This window comes from Rhinatrema bivittatum, chromosome 2, assembly GCF_901001135.1.
Source record: "Rhinatrema bivittatum chromosome 2, aRhiBiv1.1, whole genome shotgun sequence".
Lineage (NCBI taxonomy): Eukaryota > Metazoa > Chordata > Amphibia > Gymnophiona > Rhinatrematidae > Rhinatrema > Rhinatrema bivittatum.
The window spans coordinates 619,823,998-619,842,204 of NC_042616.1; the positions used below are offsets into that span (position 1 = coordinate 619,823,998).

At 39.4% G+C, this 18,207-nt stretch overlaps 1 protein-coding gene across 3 annotated transcripts in view; it reads right to left on the reverse strand.

Annotated features, from left to right (window-relative positions):
* The window catches only part of NOL4 (nucleolar protein 4), an 856,374-nt gene that overhangs the window by 177,482 nt on the left and 660,685 nt on the right, over window positions 1–18,207 (reverse strand). For 2 of the 3 annotated variants that reach the window (XM_029591209.1, XM_029591206.1), the window contains exons 7-8: window positions 15,354–15,533; window positions 14,473–14,664 (exon numbers count right to left, since the gene is read on the reverse strand). In XM_029591209.1, the coding sequence (XP_029447069.1) occupies window positions 14,473–14,664; window positions 15,354–15,533 (372 nt within the window). The remainder of the gene's footprint in view (window positions 1–14,472; window positions 14,665–15,353; window positions 15,534–18,207) is intronic. The other variant, XM_029591207.1, reaches the window with a different exon arrangement.

An 18,207-nucleotide genomic window follows, 5' to 3' on the forward strand; every position in this document is an offset into this window, starting at 1 on the left:
GAGGCATGGTCTAGTGGTTAGAGCAATGGGCAGGAAACCAGGATTTAAATCCCACTTCTCCCACTGCCATTTCCTGTGATCTTGAACAAGTCACATTATCTCCCATTGCCTTAGAATCCCACTTACAGGTACTTTTGTAAAGGAATGAGCATGAGCCCATTGGGCACACAAGCAAAGATACACTTAATTTTATATAGTGTGTGTAAGTACACACGTATCATTTAAAATATCCGTACTGCATGCACGTGCAGCCTTTATGCGTGTACTCGCACAAATGACTCATATGGGAGGGAGGGGGGAGAGCGAGAGAGAGATTATCTAACATTATATATCTCCCTCTATAAGAGGGGCACTTTCAACTCAAGGGTAGTTTGTTGTTTTTTTTTTTTTTTGGGGGGGGGGGGGGCGGTGTTACAAGGGTCTACAGACCTTTGTACCCTAGGCAGACCAATGTAACACTGCCCTCCCAAAACCCGCCCTGAGTTGAAAGTGCCCCTTTTACAGTGGGAGATATATAGATTCTCCCCCTCTCTCTCTCTTCTTGTTCAGGACCCCTCTGGCCTTGTCAGGACAAGTAGTAAAGTTATGCAGGTAACATGGTGCGTGTTGCCATGTTCAGCCTTTGTAAAATTTGGGGTTACGCAGAACGCCCATGCCTCACCCCCTTTCTGCCACCTTATTCTTAATGCATGAACTTCCTGGCTTATTAAATTTTGTGTTGCTCGTGGGTGGGCCACATACGTGTGTATGGGGCCATTTTTGCATGAGCAATATTTTTAAAATTTACCTTTTAGATTATAAGCTCTTTGGGGGAAGGTACAAATACCTGAAAAAATGTGGTAAACCACCTTAAGCTGAAATTGGAAAGGTAATCTAGAAATATAAAAAAAAATGTTTTTTGAGAAATAGTATAGCATTGGTAGTAGATGTTAACAACTATATTACGTATATTTATTACTGCTACTGTGGGCTGCATAAATATGACATTAGAAAGTTAACTGAGGAATATGTCAAGGGAGCAAGCAAGGAATTTTGCTGCCATAGGTAGCATCAAAATTTGGCATCAGGTCAACTAGAGCCGCTGCTGCCACCCTGCACCAAACAGTAGAGCGGTCACAATGCATATTAACTATCAAGTCCATATTCAGTCACTGTCTTGATAGCAAAGTTAGCTGGAAAAAATTAACTAGCCTCCGAAATGCCCCTAACTTAGCCAAATTATAGCTTCCTAACTCATTCGTCGGCTAAAATATAGCCTGCTAAATGCCCAAATATCATTTAAAAAGATAACTTCCAAGTTATCCATCTAAATGTGTCTGAATATTGTATAATGCTGCCCAGTGACTAAGGCCTAAGGTCAGGCAGAATGAACCTGTGTCCAGAAGCCCAGTGGGTGGAAATCTGTGTGGGCAAGGGAGAGCTGCAGCTGTGCATAAGAAAGAGGAGCTAGCAGCACTGCAAACAGCAGATAACATGAAGTAATTACCCCAGGTGCCAGGGTAAAAGCGGAAGTTCCCCAGAGCTGGCAAGTTTGTGGCCTTGAGAACGAGAAACACATGCTGGGAAAGGAGGAAGTAACTTAAAGGCCGTTTATTTATGGCCTGGTAACTGGAAAATTACAAGAGGTTAGAAGACACGTGACGGAAGGGCCAGAACTGGTCAGACATCACTAAGCTAATAGTCAAGAAAAAATATATAAGAAAAGAGTTGGCAATTGTTCAGGGAAGGAGCTCTCAAAGGCAAGCTGACTCACACCTTCTGAGCTACTTGCTGTCTCCTTCCCAGTATTCTCTGTACCATTCAAATATTTCAATAAAGCTTCAATATATTGATCTGCTTGTGGTCTTGAGTATTGATCATAGCGGAGATAAGCCCACAGTATGGACCTCTATCTGTACATGCTTCCAGTCAAAATATGTATACATATTGATTGATCATATTTTTGTACAGCATGTTAATATTACACAATGAGTTGCTACTATAGCAGACTTACGTCAGGAATAACAGGTACTTTTTTCTACATCAAAAAATAAGCATTTCATTTAGTTGTCTTCAGATATGTTAATTGTTAATGAATGTGACCTAAGATGACTACTCCATGTTTTCTCTAGCTATGTTTCTGCTTCAAATTATCCTCCTGTATATTGGAGTTGTTTTCACATTAATGCCTTCTAACGGTAGAATCATAATAGTTCTCTCACCTTTCTTATTGCACTAGATTAAGAACATAAGAATTGTCATAATGATTGCGGGTCCATCAAGCCCAGTATCCTGTTTCCAACAATGATCACAAGTAGCTGGCAGGACCCCATGCTGCTAATGCCCAGGACCAAGTATTGTTTTTTTCCCGTCTATCTGGTTAATAATAGTTTATGGACTTCTCCTCCAAGAACTTGTCCAAACCTTTTCTAAACCCAGCTGCCTTAGCTATCTTCACCACATTGTCTGGCAATGAATTCCAGAGCTTAACTGAGCGTTGAGTGAAAAATAATTTTCTCTGATTTGATTTAAATGTGCTATTTACTAACTTTATGGAGTTTCCTCTAGTTTTTATATTATATGAAAGGATAAATAACCAATTCACATTTATCTGTTGTATTCCATTCATAATTTTACAAAGCTTTATCATATCATCCTCAGCCATTTCTTCTCCATTCTAAATAGCCCTAACCTCTTTAGCCCTTCGTCATAGGGGAGTCATTCCATCTCCTTTAATATTTTGGTCATTCTTCTCTGTACCATTTTCAGTTCAACTATTTCTTTTTTGAGATGTGGTGACAAGAATTGCACACAGTACTTTAGGTGCAATCTCATTATGGAGTGATACTGAGGTATTATGACATTCTCAGTTTTATTCTCCATTCCTTTTTCATAATAATCCCTAACATTCTGTTTGTTTTTTTGATCGCCACTGCACACAGAGATGAGGATTTCAAAGTATTGTCCACAATGATACCCGGATCCATTTCCTGGGATGTAACTTATAATATGGAGCTTAACATATAATTATAGTGTGGGTTACTTTTCTCTGTGTGCATCACTTTACACTTGTCCACATTAAATTTCATCTGCCATTTGAATGCCCAGTCTCTCAATCTTGCAAAATCTTCCTGCAATTTCTCACAATCCGCTTCTGATTTCACTAATCAGAATAATTTTATGTCATCTGCAAATGTGACCACCTCACCCTTTTCTTGATTATTTATAAATATATTAAAAAGCATGGGTCCCAGTAAAGATCCCTAGAGGCACTCCACTGTTTTCCTTTCTCTATTCTCTGTTTATTCCTACTCTCTGTTTGCTATCTTTTAACTAGTTTGCAATCCACAATAAGACATTGCCTCCTATCCCATGACTTTTTAATTTTTTCAGAAGTCTCTCATGCTGGAATTTGTGAAACACCTTCAGGAAACCCAAATACACTATATCCATTGGATCACCATTATCCACACATGGGGGGTAATTTTCAAAAGGAGTTACATGCGTAAATGTAGATACTATTGTAGTAATTTTCAAAAGCCATTTACTCAAGTAAAGTGCACTTATGTGAGTAAATCCTATAGGCAAGTCAATGGCATATATTGTAGCAATTTTCAAAAACCCACTTACTCAAGTAAAGTGAATTTACTCCAGTAAACCTGGTTTTTACTCGAGTAAATGCTTTTTAAAATCAGGCCCATGTTTATTAACCCTTTCAAAAAAATGTAGCAGATTGGTGAAGCATGACTTCCTTTGTGTAAATCCATGCTTGCTGTGACCTATTAAACCATGCCTTTCTATATGTTCTGTTTAGAATAATTTTAATGATTTTTCCTGGCACTAAAGTCAAGCTCACCAGCCTATAGTTTCCCAGATCACCCCGAGAACCCTTTTAAAGACTGGCATCACATTGGCCACTCTCCAATCTCCAGTACAATATACAATTTCAATAATAGGTTTCAGTTTACTAGTAATATATCTGCAATTTTATTTTTGAGTTCTTTCAGAGTTCTGGAGAATAAATCAGGTGATTTGCTACTCTTTAGTTTGCCAGTCTGCCCTATTGTACCATCCAGATTCACCATGATTTGTTTCAGTTCTTCTGAATCATCACCATTAAATACTCCTCTTCAGTAAACAGCGAAGCAATGAATTAATTTAGTCTTTCACTATGGCCTTGGTTTCCCTAAGTGCCCCTTGAAGCCCTCAATCATCTAATGGTCCAACGGACTACCTCACAGGCTTTCTGCTTCTGATATATTTAAAAAAGGTATTATTATGAGTTTTTGCCTCCATGGCCAGCTTCATTTCAAATTTGATTTTTGCCTGCCTTATCAAATGTCTTACATCTAATTTTCCAATTCTTATGCTTTTCCTATTTTTTTTCAGTTAGATCCTTTTTTTTCAATTTTTGAAAGATTATTCAGGCTTCTTATAGTTTAAGTATTTAATAAGTTTTGCACCAGGACTAACTATGATCCTAACGTCTTGCTATGGAAACTCTGCATTGATATGCTTATGGTTAGTGCATGCTTACTTGTGTCACTTGCTGTTTTAAAAACTATATTCAGAAAAAAAAAAGAAGAGTACATTTTATCCATATGCTGAAAGATGCTGCTGCAAGTGTGTTTTTTAAGTATGGTTAATTTCTCATTTTTCTAACAGCTTGTGGCATGATATGATTTACATATGTATTTTCTAAACTGCAGTCATGGGTAGTGCTTCCTTCCTTTCCATTTTCCAAGAGAACAAACCCAATACCTCAAGAGAGTCAGAAAATGTACTTCAGTGGCCTACTGTCAGATAACTTCAGGATCCTATACACTAATTTGTTATATATATATATATATATATCACCTTTGGTGTGCACAGCACACTGCCTACATAGGTAGTGTAAAAGCATGAGTCAAAATAAGATTCACAATTTGATAAACAATGAAAAGGCAACAGGCACAGAGGACTGTAAGAATTGGCTACATTTTTACAACCAAAGTTGCCTTTTATGGTCCTCTTAAGAAGGGCTCCTTAAGGTGCTAGCTCTTTCAGAGGCAAGGCAGTCAAGGACAAGGGAGAAAGCCTTTATCTTGATAGTGCTGTGTCAATAGAGCTCATTATTTCGGGAGTCCCACCAGCATAGACACTACATGGATTTCAGAAAAACTGTTAAGACATGGCTCTTCTAGTCAGCTTTTAGCAGGACAGGGAGGACTGACGTATCTAAGCCAGCCTCAGGGAATTTTTTTTCCTGTAGGGAGGTATTAAAATATGATCAGGTGGCTTATTGTTGTATAATGTTCTGCTGCTATTGTTTTTATTTTATTTCGAATTGTATTTACATGGGCACAATGCTAAAAACTAGCAAGGAAATAACTATTTTTCAGTAAAATAATCTTTACCCGTATAACAAAACGACACTGTGGGGGTCGATTCAGCCAATTTGAGCCTAAAACAAGGCTGAGGTGAATAGCTATTTGGGAAGGCTGGTGAATAAAAATATTTGCAATTCAAAGCTGGAACAGAAGCTGCAAGGGAGTGCAAAGTGGGCAATAAAAAACATATGGGGTAAATTTTCAAAGGTACGCATGCTACCCAGCGCGCACACATGGATGTCTGAGTTTATAACATGGGCTCGCGGGTGCACGCATATTATAAAATGGGGGGTCGGTGCGCGCGCAAGGGGATGCACAGTTGTACACCCTGCGCGCACCGACGCCCGCGGCCTTCACCCGTTCCCTCCCAGGCCACTTCGATTTCAGAGCAGCCTGTGGGGGAACTTTCCTTCCCCCCTTCCCCTAACCTATCCCCCCCAGCCCTATCCTAATCCCCCCCCCACACTTTTGTTTTACCTTCTGCTGGCACACGATCCCCCAGCACAGCGGCAAATGGCCGCTATGCCGGGAGCCTCTGGCCCCGCCTCGCCCCTGTCCCACACCCTCCCCTTTTTTGAAGCCCCGGGACTTAGACGCGTCCCGGGGCTTTACGTGCGTCGCCGGGCCTTTATAAAATAGGGTCGGCGCGTGTAGGGCTTTTAAAATCTGGCCCTTAATGAAGCAGTTGGGACTTGCCCTGCTCTGAGCCACAGAATGTATTAACTGCCTCATTTCCCTTTATAGGTACCTCTTTACCTCTTTTTTAGATATGGAATGTGAGGAAACATTGGTCCCCTACAGAAAAGAAAAAGGCAGTGAAATTGCACAGAGCATGTTCTGCCTGTGAACTAAGACCAAGTAGTCAAAGTTACCTGACCCTATTTCTATCTCTTATTCGCATACCGTCTGCGATGGAGAAGGTACAGAGAAGGGCTACCAAAATGATAAGGGGAATGGAACAGCTCCCCTATGAGGAAAGGCTAAAGAGGTTAGGACTTTTCAGCTTGGAGAAGAGATGACTGAGGGGGGATATGATAGAAGTGTTTAAAATCATGAGAGGTCTAGAACGAGTAGATGTGAATCAGTTATTTACTCTTTCGGATAGTAGAAAGACTAAGGGGCACTCCATGAAGTTAGCATGGGGCACATTTAAAACTAATCGGAGAAAGTTCTTTTTTACTCAACGCACAATTAAACTCTGGAATTTGTTGCCAGAGAATGTGGTTAGTGCAGTTAGTATAGCTGTGTTTAAAAAAGGATTGGATAAGTTCTTAGAGGAGAAGTCCATTACCTGCTATTAATTAAGTTCACTTAGAGAATAGCCACTGCCATTAGCAATGGTAACATGGAATAGACTTAGTTTTTGGGTACTTGCCAGGTTCTTATGGCCTGGATTGGCCACTGTTGGAAACAGGATGCTGGGCTTGATGGACCCTTGGTCTGACCCAGTATGGCATTTTCTTATGTTCTTATGTTCTTAACACGTATTTGCCCTGGCTCCACAGGATTCAAGCACTCACAGTTTATGACAGGGGAAAATCACACCATCAATGGCTTATGAAGATAACAAACATCACATGCCGCAGTCTTCACAAGCTAAAAAAATTTGGAAATCCTATCTCTACCATCACTGCATTTGATGAAGATCTGTCGTAATCATAAAGCGATAACATGCCCTACTCAGACAGTTAAATGCAACTTTCTATTGCTTCAAGGAAACACTATTCCACTTTTCCAGTGCTAAGGTGATCTGACAGACCAGAAATGCTTAATCCAGGGCAAAGTAGCATTAGAAAATTAGGGCAGGGTAAAAAAGGTGCCCCATTAGCTTTTACATAGCATACCATGGTGCACATTTCACAAAGAAACCCTTAAAAAAGAGAACAAAAAGTACTATCATAGTAAGGCAACAACTCAACAAGTAAAAATCTCATCAGCTATTTTATAACCCTTATCCACCAAAAACCTTGTAAAGTACTGTTAGTTGAAGTATTAGGAAACTATGTAATCTCTCCAGGATACTCTACCAGCAGAGGGTCTTTCTCATTCCCTAGCTTCTTCCTCTGTGTCCATCTCCTCTGCCTCCACAGCTACCAACTTTAGCCAGGGAAGATGCTAATTGACGAACATGTGCATAAAAAATAGCACACAAGTATCTTGCTGACTTTTACTGGTACAAGAGCTAGAAAGCTACCAGTGTGGTTTACTGAGTGAAACTGACTTTTCAGTAGCCCAAAGGTGCTCTCAGTCAGAGTCATCTGTGCCAGGGAGGATATGGGCATAGTAGAAAAACTAAATTCATTTTTTCTTTGTTCTTTACTGAGGAGGATGTTGGGGAGATACCACACCTAAACATTTTGTCTGGGTGATAACTCAGAGGAACTGAACCAAATTAAATAGTAGCAAATTACTGGGACCTGATGGTATTCGAGCCAGAATTCAAATATGAAATTGCGAACTTATTACTGGTAATCTGTAACCTATTATTCAAATCTTTTTTATATCTGAGAACTGGAGAATAGCAAAAATAATGCCAGTTTTCAAAAATGGCTCCAGGCGAGATCCGAGTAACTACAAACTGATAAGCCTGCTAAAATGGTGGAAGCTATAATTAAGAACCAAATTACTGATCACATGAATAAATATGGCTTATTAGGGAAGAGTCATAATAGATTTAGCAAAGGGAAGTTGTGTCTTACTAACCTATTAGAATTCTTTGAAGGTGTAAATAAGCATGTGGATAAAGGTGAACCAAAACATACAGGGGACGATATTCAGACGCAAAGTGGCTAGTTAAGTTAGTTGGAACTGGCTAACTTAACTGGGATATTCAGTGACGTGCAGTGCTGCTGAATATACCTGACTATCTTAAAGTTAGCCAGATGAGTATATCTGGCTAACTTTAGGACAGCTCTATGGCTAATTCCGCTCCTCTCGGAAACGCTTCCCACCTGCTTCCGGTCTGCCCCCAATTTATGCATCTACATTCTAGCTGCATACGGCGATGAATATCACTGTTTTGCCATTTAGACGGATAACATTTCAGTTTTCCATCTAAATGGCTTTTGAATATTGATCTTATAGCGTATTTGGATTTTTAAGAGGCATTTAATAAAGTCCTTCATGAGAAGACTCAGAAAACTCAAAGGTCATGGGATAGGAGGCAATGTCTTATTGTGGATTAGTAACTGGCTAAAAGATAGGAAATACAGAGTAGGACTAAATAGTATTTCCAGTGGAGAAAGGTGAATAGTAGAGTGCCTCAGAAATCTGTCCTTGGACTGGGATTGTTTAACTTATTTATTAATGATTTAGAAAAGGGAGCAACAAGTGAAATGATCAGATTTGCAGATTACACAAAAATATTCAAAGGTTAAACACATGAAGACTGGTAAGAACTGCAAAAGGACCTTGCATGATTGGGGAATGAGGCATTTAAATGGTAGATGAAATTTATTGTGGACAAATGCAAAGTGAAGAACACAGGGGAAAAGAATCAAAACTTGAAAAGGATCTTGGAGTCACAATTAACAGCCTGTTGAAATCCTTGGTTCAGTGTGTGACAGTGGTCAATAAAGCTAACCCCAAGAAAGGTTCCTGGGTTTGATGAACTTTTGGATTGAGCAAGCATGGCACTTCTCAAGACATCATAGAGCAGAGGATATAGTTGTACCACTCATTAGAGACAGAGGAGGAATGGAGGGAGGGAGTTAACAGCTAGGATAACAAGCTACAAGCACAGAATTAAAGTAGCACACTGTGAAATGCTAGATGCTACAGAGATATCATTAGCACTATGAACAACTATAGCAGTTCTAGCATTTTCCGTGTAAAACTCCTTCTTCTGGATCTTGAGTACACATGAAGCCATGGGGGAGAAGGATGGTGGGAGGGGAGCTCTGCATTAATATATGGGCATTGTGGCAGAAAACAAAAAAACTTGACCACCATATCCATCATCAGTAGAAGATGGCCACAGCAGACCTGGGTGTTCAGACTATAGTAATGCTTACAGTTATAGTAGATGGCTTCCATTTCTTACACATATACATCCTCTTTGACAATTATTCCATCAAATCTACCCACATAAGTTATATCCACTAAATCATCAAAATTCACACACAGGGGCAATAATGTTAATATTGGAGGGCGGGTGCACATGTGCGCGTTTGCCAGCTTGCATTCGGAGACTCATCCATTTAGTAACGTGAGCGCGTCTATGAGTGCATGTTATGAAATAGCCTGGACACGTGTACACGTGCACATAATTTCAAATGGATGCGCGCATGAGTGCGCAAATGCCACATCTACTACGTAAGAGGGGGAATTTTATATGGGACGCAGGCCAACACCATAGCTAGTTTTCCCGGTTTGTTCCCAGTTCGCCAGTTTAGGGATAAGACTTCCAAACACTCCTAGTACAACAGTCTCCCTTTTCCCCTGACTCTTAAAACCCTGCTGGCTAGCCTACATTGTTTCATTTTATTACGCCACCCATAGCAGTAGTAAAGTTACGCGGCAGGGGACACCAGCTTGCGCCTGTGTGCCTGTGCGCGTATTTATGCGCACATCTCATAACGGTCCCCCCACACGCCAATGCCTCACCCACACCATGCCCACACTCTGCCCCTTTTTAGAAAATTTTGCCTTGTGCGAGCAGCTGGAAATACTGCATCCATGCTTATAAAATCCGCTCGGTGTTTGCTGGCCCAACTTGTGCATGTATCTCCCGGCTTTGGCACTCACGGGGCTTTTAATGTTCACCTGATACTTTTTAAAATCCAAAAGTATGCACATAAGTTCAAACTCCTCCCTGACTCTGCCTGCAGGAATGCCTCTACTCAGTCCCAGAAAATGTACGCACGGACATGACTTGCAAGCATAAGCTCACCCACATATCGGGTGGGCAATTTTGTAAAAGACCATTTCTGTGCAAAAAACTCACAGAGGTCTCTTTGAAAATGGCCTTCTCTGTGCATTAAATCAGTTTTTTCATTTTGCTTTTTACTTGTTTGGGTAAATACTTTAGTCGTCATTAAGGACTTGATTTATGCATGGAAGTAGTGTTTAGAAAATCAATCGGGGGCTTGTGCATATAAAAATCTGTGCAAAACTCTATTTCATGTGCATTTTTATCTGCACTAGCAAGAGGCATTCTGGGAGGAGGAGTCGGGGTAGGGAGAGCATTATGTGCATATTTTGGATTTTTTACGTGCATACATGTGCACGCAGAAAGTTATAGCGGCTCAGAAACGGGTGTAACTTTCTGTGTGTACAGGTACACCTCCACAGGGACAATCCACAAATTTTCAAAGCGGACTTGTGTGCACAAGTTTGCTTTGAAAATTCAGGCTGCTATAAAATTACCCTCCTTAAGAACAAGACTAACTGAACTACATAAACTCTGAGGCAGATAACGGCCAGGCTTCCAGTGCATATTACACTTAACCTGTTGGCTAAAACTTTGTTAACCTGATAAAGGTATCATCTCTAGTAAACAGCTGTCACTCTCTGCCTGATCTCTTACAGACATTAGTGAGCTTGACCTTCCATCCACATCAATCTCTGGTAACCTGTAAGCATTCTGTGTTAGTATTTCCATTTTCCATCAAGTTACTGGTGTTATTTCTACTCAATTACCCATGTTTATTTATTTATTTATTTATTTATTAACTTTTAATATACCGATATTCGTAGGGCACATCATACCGGTTTACAATCAACTCATTTTCTTTGAACAAACTGTATTTTTAGAGTGCTAGCACAGTCTTCTTTTTCTGTACACTTGATGTAGGACACTTTTGCACACGGGCTGTTAATACTAGAAGCACATTAGCCAACCATATGCACGCACAGGAAAACAGAACCTCTTTCAGTGTCCTAGGGCCACAACTGGCCTGTTACACAGCAAGGGGGTCATTTGAATTACAGATGGTAAATAGCTGACAGAGGCCAGCCTTGGGCATATCCTTTCGGCTTTTACCATGCAGTCTTCCACCAATTAAACTTAAGAGGTTACATTTTATCTAAGACCACAACACAGAGCAAACTGTCCCACTATTCCACAAGAGTTTTCAGGTCATGAGTGCCATGTTTATTTTAAAAATTTCATTTTTTCTTAAAGTCCAGAAAGATTAAAATTATAGCCAGGCATAAGTTTGTTATTTTACAGCTGTGATCTCAAGCACTCCGGGGAAGTTTATGGCTTGCAACTGGGAATCATTTCAAAATGAATGCTGGGAAAAAATACGACAAAGTCATTTGTTGTCTGTGTGATTTTATAACCGAAAAAATAAGGGACTTTGTTACAGTTTCTCTGGATTCATTTTGATGTGATTCCCAATGGCACATCCATAAACTTCACTGCAGTACTTAAGATCACAGCTGAATATAGCAAACCTTTGCCTGGCTATAATTTTACTCTTTCTGGACTTCAAGGAAAAAAAAAATAGAATTAAAATAGACATGGGTTTCTGCACCAACAAAATCCCTTATCTGTTTGGTTTTATAGCTGAAAAATAACATTTTTCAGCTATAAAAGCACACAGACAAGGGACTTAGTTATTTTATTTTTGTCAGGATTCATTTTGAAGTGATTCCCAATTTCACACCCATTACCCATCTCACTTGCATTCTGTTCACATTTTGCTCACGTCCACATTTCCTATGGAATCCTACCAGATGTGTGTATATATATCTATATCTCCATCAGAGAACCTTAAAATAGGGTAAGCAACATCACTAATGTTTTACATTATTTGAAAGATGATTAATGCCGCAGGCTTTATTAGACAATGTCAAAGAATATCAAAACTATTCAAAAAAGTTTTCCAAAAATAAAATTGGCTCAATAACACACACATATATTTATCAATTGCCCTAGTCAATCATTCCTCATTCATACTGCTTCTAAATGCATGTATAACATTATAGATATCAACATAAAACATTATCAAAATATATACAAATTGCTTGTAATGAAACAATGACGCACTTGACTTCAAGAAAGATACTTTGGGGTAGATTTTCAAAACTAGCGCGTGTCCATGTGCACGCGCTACCCGGCGCGCACACATGGATGCCCGATTTTATAACATACGTGCGCAGGTGCGTGCATGTTATAAAATTGGGGGTCGGCATGCGCAAGGGGGTGCATATCTGTGCAACCTGCTCGCGCCGACACCCGCGGCCTTCCCCCAGTTCCCTCCCAGTCCGCTTCAATTTAGGAGCAGCCTGGGAGGGAACTTCCCTACCCCCTAATCTAACCTTCCTACCCCTTCCCCTAACCTTCCCACTCCCTAGCCCTATCCTAAACCCCCCCAAATGGTTATCCCACTTTTTGTGCCTGCCTCGGGGCAGGCGAAGGTTGCGCACACTGGCACCCTGCCAGCACATGATCCCCCAGCACAGTAGCAAATGGCCGCTGTGCTGGGGGCCTCTAGCCCCTCCTTCCCCTTTCCCGAAGCCCTGGGGATTTACACGCATAGACCTTTTAAAATTTGGCCCTTTGTGAATTGCAAATGAGTCACATGGAAGATACTTTTATTAAAAAGGGGATACAGTTGAATCTCAGTCCACAAGAAAGGATACTCTGTAATTGTTTCACAGGATTTTGTTCCAATGATGTTTCTCTGTTCTACTTTTGCTAAACATATCCTACAAAGGCCTCTGTTTCGCCGTCCACGCTTCCTCACGGGAAAATATTGTTCATAACTATTCTTGTGTTGATACCATGGACTGTATTTAGTGAAGAGGATTCGATCTCTTATTGTTGTTCTACTTTATATGTCGCTTTGTCACTTCAGGGTCTCAAGACTTCAGCTGTTGTTAATTAACAGCTTGCTAAATGCAGCATAATCGTCTGTGAATTTCCAATGTCTTCTTAGCGTGTTGGAAACATTTTCAAGTCTCTTTCCTGGAACTGTATTTGAAGCAGACTTCAATGCCTATAGCAGAAGTAGAACAGAGACTACAGAAACATCATTGAAACAACAATGATGTGAAACAATTACAGAGTATCCTTTCTTGTGGACTGAGATTCAACTGTATTCCCTTTTTAATGAAAGTATCTTCCATGTGACTCATTTGCAATTCACAAAGTAGCTTTCTTGAAGTCCAGCTCTATTGCAAGTGTGTCACCGGTTCATTACAATTCTTTATGTTGATATCTATACATGTTATAAATGCATAACAATACAGAGTTCAGAAGCGGTATGAATGAGGAATGATTGACTAGGGCAATTGATAAATATATGTGTGTGCTATTGTGCCAATTTTATTTTTTGAAATATTTTTGGAATAGTTTTGATATTCTTTGCCATTGTGTAATAAAGCTTTCAACATTAATCAGCTTTCAAATCATTTAAATCATTAGTGGTGTTACCCTATTTTAGGGTTCTCTGACGGATATACCATTTTAGGTACCCACATACTATTTTTATTTCATTTGAAGCCTAGATCTGACAGATCCAAAATTATGGAACTCATTACCTCATCACCTCAATTCGCAAGTAAACGTTAAATCTTTTAAAAAAGAACTTAAAGCCTGGCTACTATCACAGTCCTGCAATGGATGCTCACCCAATGACAGCAGAACATAAATCTTTGATTTCATCCTCTGCGCGTTCTTTTCTACGAGAACAATCCCCCTCCTACAACGACCGCTCTGACTCACAGAAACCTTCTCGCTTTTGTTACGGTATTAACCGTCCCCCTACAAGATTTTTATACAGTCATATTTCTAATATTCAATGTATTTACTGACCACTACTAAGTTATTGTTCTGATTCAATTTTTTACTGTTATACTGTTATGGATTTAAATGTAACTGGTTTGTTATAATGTAAACTGGAGTGAAGGCAATGTCTGCTATACCTCGGTATATAAACGAATGCTAAATAAATAAATAAATAAAATAGATCCAATATATTATGGTAGATTTTTAATTCAATGAACAAAGGGAGTAAAATCAGGAAAGATGAAAGGGAATTAAAAAAAAAAAAAAAAAAGCTCTGACCTGACATTAAAAAAAAAAAAGTCACTAAGATGAAAACAAAATAGTGTCATGGATTTACATATGGGGACTTTGATGGAAACTAGGGCTGGGTTTTAAGTCATAACTCACCATCTCAAAACCACTTCTTTTCATCCGCCTGCAGGACTTGAGGTAAGTGCGTATGCGTTTTCTGGCACGCTCTTGGTACTCAGGGAATTGTCGCCTGCATGAGTCAATGATAGCCTGGATCTTTTCTTTGGGCTGCTTAGAGATTGGGACCATTCGGTCTAAGTTTTCATCTACAAACAGCCTGACAAACATCTGTTGGCAAGAGGGAGACAGAGGAGAAGGGGTTGGAGGAGGGCTGCTCTCTTCTCTTTCTACCTTTCTGCCTTGATTACTGATTGGAAAATACTTTTTTCTTTTGCGCGCTGAAAAAAAAAATGTTTGCGGTTAAGATGCCAGGAACTTTAAGCAAGTAAATTCTGTAAGGGCTCATGTACTAGGCTGGAAAAAAAGTAAGAGAAAACAGAATAGCGTAGTTTGATGGGTGCAGAAATGAACCATAAATAGTAGCTGTAAACTAGGAGTAAATTATGCTGTTCAATTTTTATTTTCTATTCTATCTCACTGAGCTCCTAAACCGAAGAATTGATGGTTTTGTCATGCACATTTACATAAACTGGGGCAGAACCAACATATATCTGGCCAAAAGAAAACCCTTAACATAAGAAATCTGTATTTCTTTTACCTACTCTGTGAAAACAAGAAAACTCACAAATTGCCTTTCTTTTCCCCTAGTTATAAGGCGTGGTCATTCTCTGAGACTTCAAAATTAAACACAGTCATTTTTTAAATTGGTGGTTCAATGAGGGTTGAATGCACAGTATTTATAATCCTTCTACAAATGAAATGAATAAATACACCTTTAAACTGTCAGATTACAGCAATAAATAACATGATAGCAATCCAGAAACATATAACAAGACTCTTAGAACTAAGGGACTTACATTAAAAGCTTTCAGACGTTCAACCTCTACCCCATCAGACTCATTAACCTTCTCTGCATCTTCATGGTCATCATGGTCATCATCATCTTCGTCACCTCTGTTCAAGGAGAGATCTTCGGCACCTCCACCTACACTCTCATTCTTGCCAGAGTCATAGCTTGAATAGCTATGTGCTGGGGACTGAGAATGTAAAGAAGAAAAGATGAACTTTTCTAAGAAATGTGCAATGCATAATGTAGAAAAAATATATATATAGCATTTGACAGTAGGATTTACTACCCACTATGAACTAAATTCCTACTTGTAGAGACATTACTGGGGTTGAAAAAAGGAGAATATGAAAATCACTATAAATTGTGTTTCCACCATGGTGCAGCACAATGATATACAAATTCAAGTAGCAGATTTGGCCCATCCTAAGGAACCACCTCCTGCTTTTGACAAATCTCTGTTGCTAACATTTGCATATTGCTGTGTCTGCATCATGGCTGTATAAAATATCCAGCCACTGTGTAGTAGCATAATGGATCCTTTAAAATCTCAGAGTTTCATGAAAAATACAAAACAAATGTAAGGCATGATTAAATACATAACAACAAATATCTTTTGGTTAACATATTTTGTTTCAGAGATCTCCATTTTATCAACACTGTAAATGTATCCCTAATAGCTCTATCTTCATGTTATGAGCTGCCAGATCTGGACACTAGAGATGTGCATTTATCTCAAACAAATTGGTATAACATAACATATATGCCCATATTTGTTTCATTTGTGGCCCCCTGAAAAGAATGGAGGGGCCCCATGAATGAAACAAATAAGCTTTGTTCCCTTTGTTTATGTTGCCCATTTATTTCTATAGCCCACTGAAGTCTATGGCTGGGTACTGCTGAGGAAAATAAACAACTGATAACTATAGCAAACAGCTGTGTGACCTTAGAGCCTTGTCAGAGCCAAGACCGCACAAGTAGGCAAGAAGATTAGCCACAGAACAAATCATGGTGCAAAATCTTGTTATTTAGCCTTAGCTGCTACCTGGATCCAGTAATGCTGATGCCCTCCCATTGTAAGGAGCATGTGCAAGAAGCCGTCTGTATTTCCTCTCTAACTATTCACAGAGAAGGATGTGCTAGGGGAAGTATAACTTTTGGATTTGGCACTGGTAAAGGGCTGCTTCTAATCTTCTCTGTGCTTCAGTGGTCTTACTCATTGTGTCATAAAGAGATGCCATGCACTGCTGCTGATTTTGATTTTTTTCTTCACTACAAAAGGGTGAAAGTGGGAGATAATGTAGAGATTGCAGTTAGGGTTCCTCTTAACCCTCGGGTGCCCTCCCGCCCAGTCAGGGCTGTTAATTCTGCAATTTCCTTGTTGCTGACGTCATCAGTGGGGGACCAGGTGAAGTTTAAAACCGGCCCCTCTTATGGTGCGCAACCGACGTCGGTGCGCTGCCGAAGCCGCGCACGTCAAAGGGGCGCACGGCTTTGCTGAGAAAAGTTGCAAGATCAAGTTCCTCAACAATATTCGAAATATTTCCAACTTAATCGTAAGTAAAAGATTTCCTTCTTGTAATATCGGCCTCCTTTCAGAAGGAGTTGAGGACTAGTTGAGAGTTTGTGCAGAAACGTCGGATAGCTGAATTTAAATTAATTTTACTAGAAGAACTCAATGCCTCATACAAAAAGGAAGGCTAAAATAAGGGAGATGGCTGTATCATCTCCCTTAGTAGAGCCTTCACAGCAGCGAATTCTGACTTTTTTTGCACCAAGTACCATCCAATCACCAGTGGAGATGGTCGCTGAAAAATCTGATATTGAGCGGGTGTCAGATTCTCTGACCGAAACATCTTTAAGCCCTGGTGCACCAAATATTCCTCCTCCACCATATTGTCTTCCAGCGGATTTTTTAAAATTCGATTTATCATCTAAGAAAGAGGGAGAAGGAGCCCAACCAGCAATGGGGAAGTTGGAAAGTGAGGGAGCCGGAGTTGGTGAACAAGCCAAGGGGAAACCTCCAGAAATTACCCTAGATTTGTTATGGACTGCTATAAAATCCTTAGAGGGAGCAATTGAAAAATTATCTAAATTGACTGTAGACTCTAACCAATGAATTAATACTATTGAAGCTTCCCTTGGGAAGAATAAAGAAGATTTGCTTCAGATGGATACTAGATTGTGTAAAATGGAGAACTGGCAGCAAAAGTTTGCGAGAGCTGAGATTGTATATGATAAAAGATTGGAAGGAATTGAAAACACCTTAAGATATTTAAATTTAAGAATTATTAATTTTCCTAAGCATGATTTAATTTCAGCTTATGATATGCTTAAAGAGTATTTCACACAAATATTAAAAATGCCTCAACAAACGATGCCGGTTATATCTAAGGTCTATTATGTAACATCAAAAAGCAAGATAGAGGTAGGGAATAAGTCTGGTGAAGGTCAGCTAAATGTATCTGAAATTATAGAGTCTAGTATTGACACAGTGATAACAAATAGAGCTATTTTACATATCACTTTTTCTTTCGCTTCGGATAGAGACAGTCTTTAGACTATACATGAGAAATCGATTATTATTGTTCCATGGTGAAAAAATGTGGATGTATGCCGATTTTTCTAGGGTAACTCAAGAAAGGAGAAGGAAATTTATTAATATGAGAACTGAGGTAGAAGCTATAGGAGGTAAGATGATGTTAAAATTTCCTTGCAAATGTGAGATTGTACATCAGAATCAAAAATTTGTATTTTTTGAAATATCACAACTGTGTGTCTTCCTCGATTCCCACACCCAATAATTTGCTGTTTTGGAATTTGATGCTAAAAGAAGATAGATAGTATGAAACTTTCAAATTCAG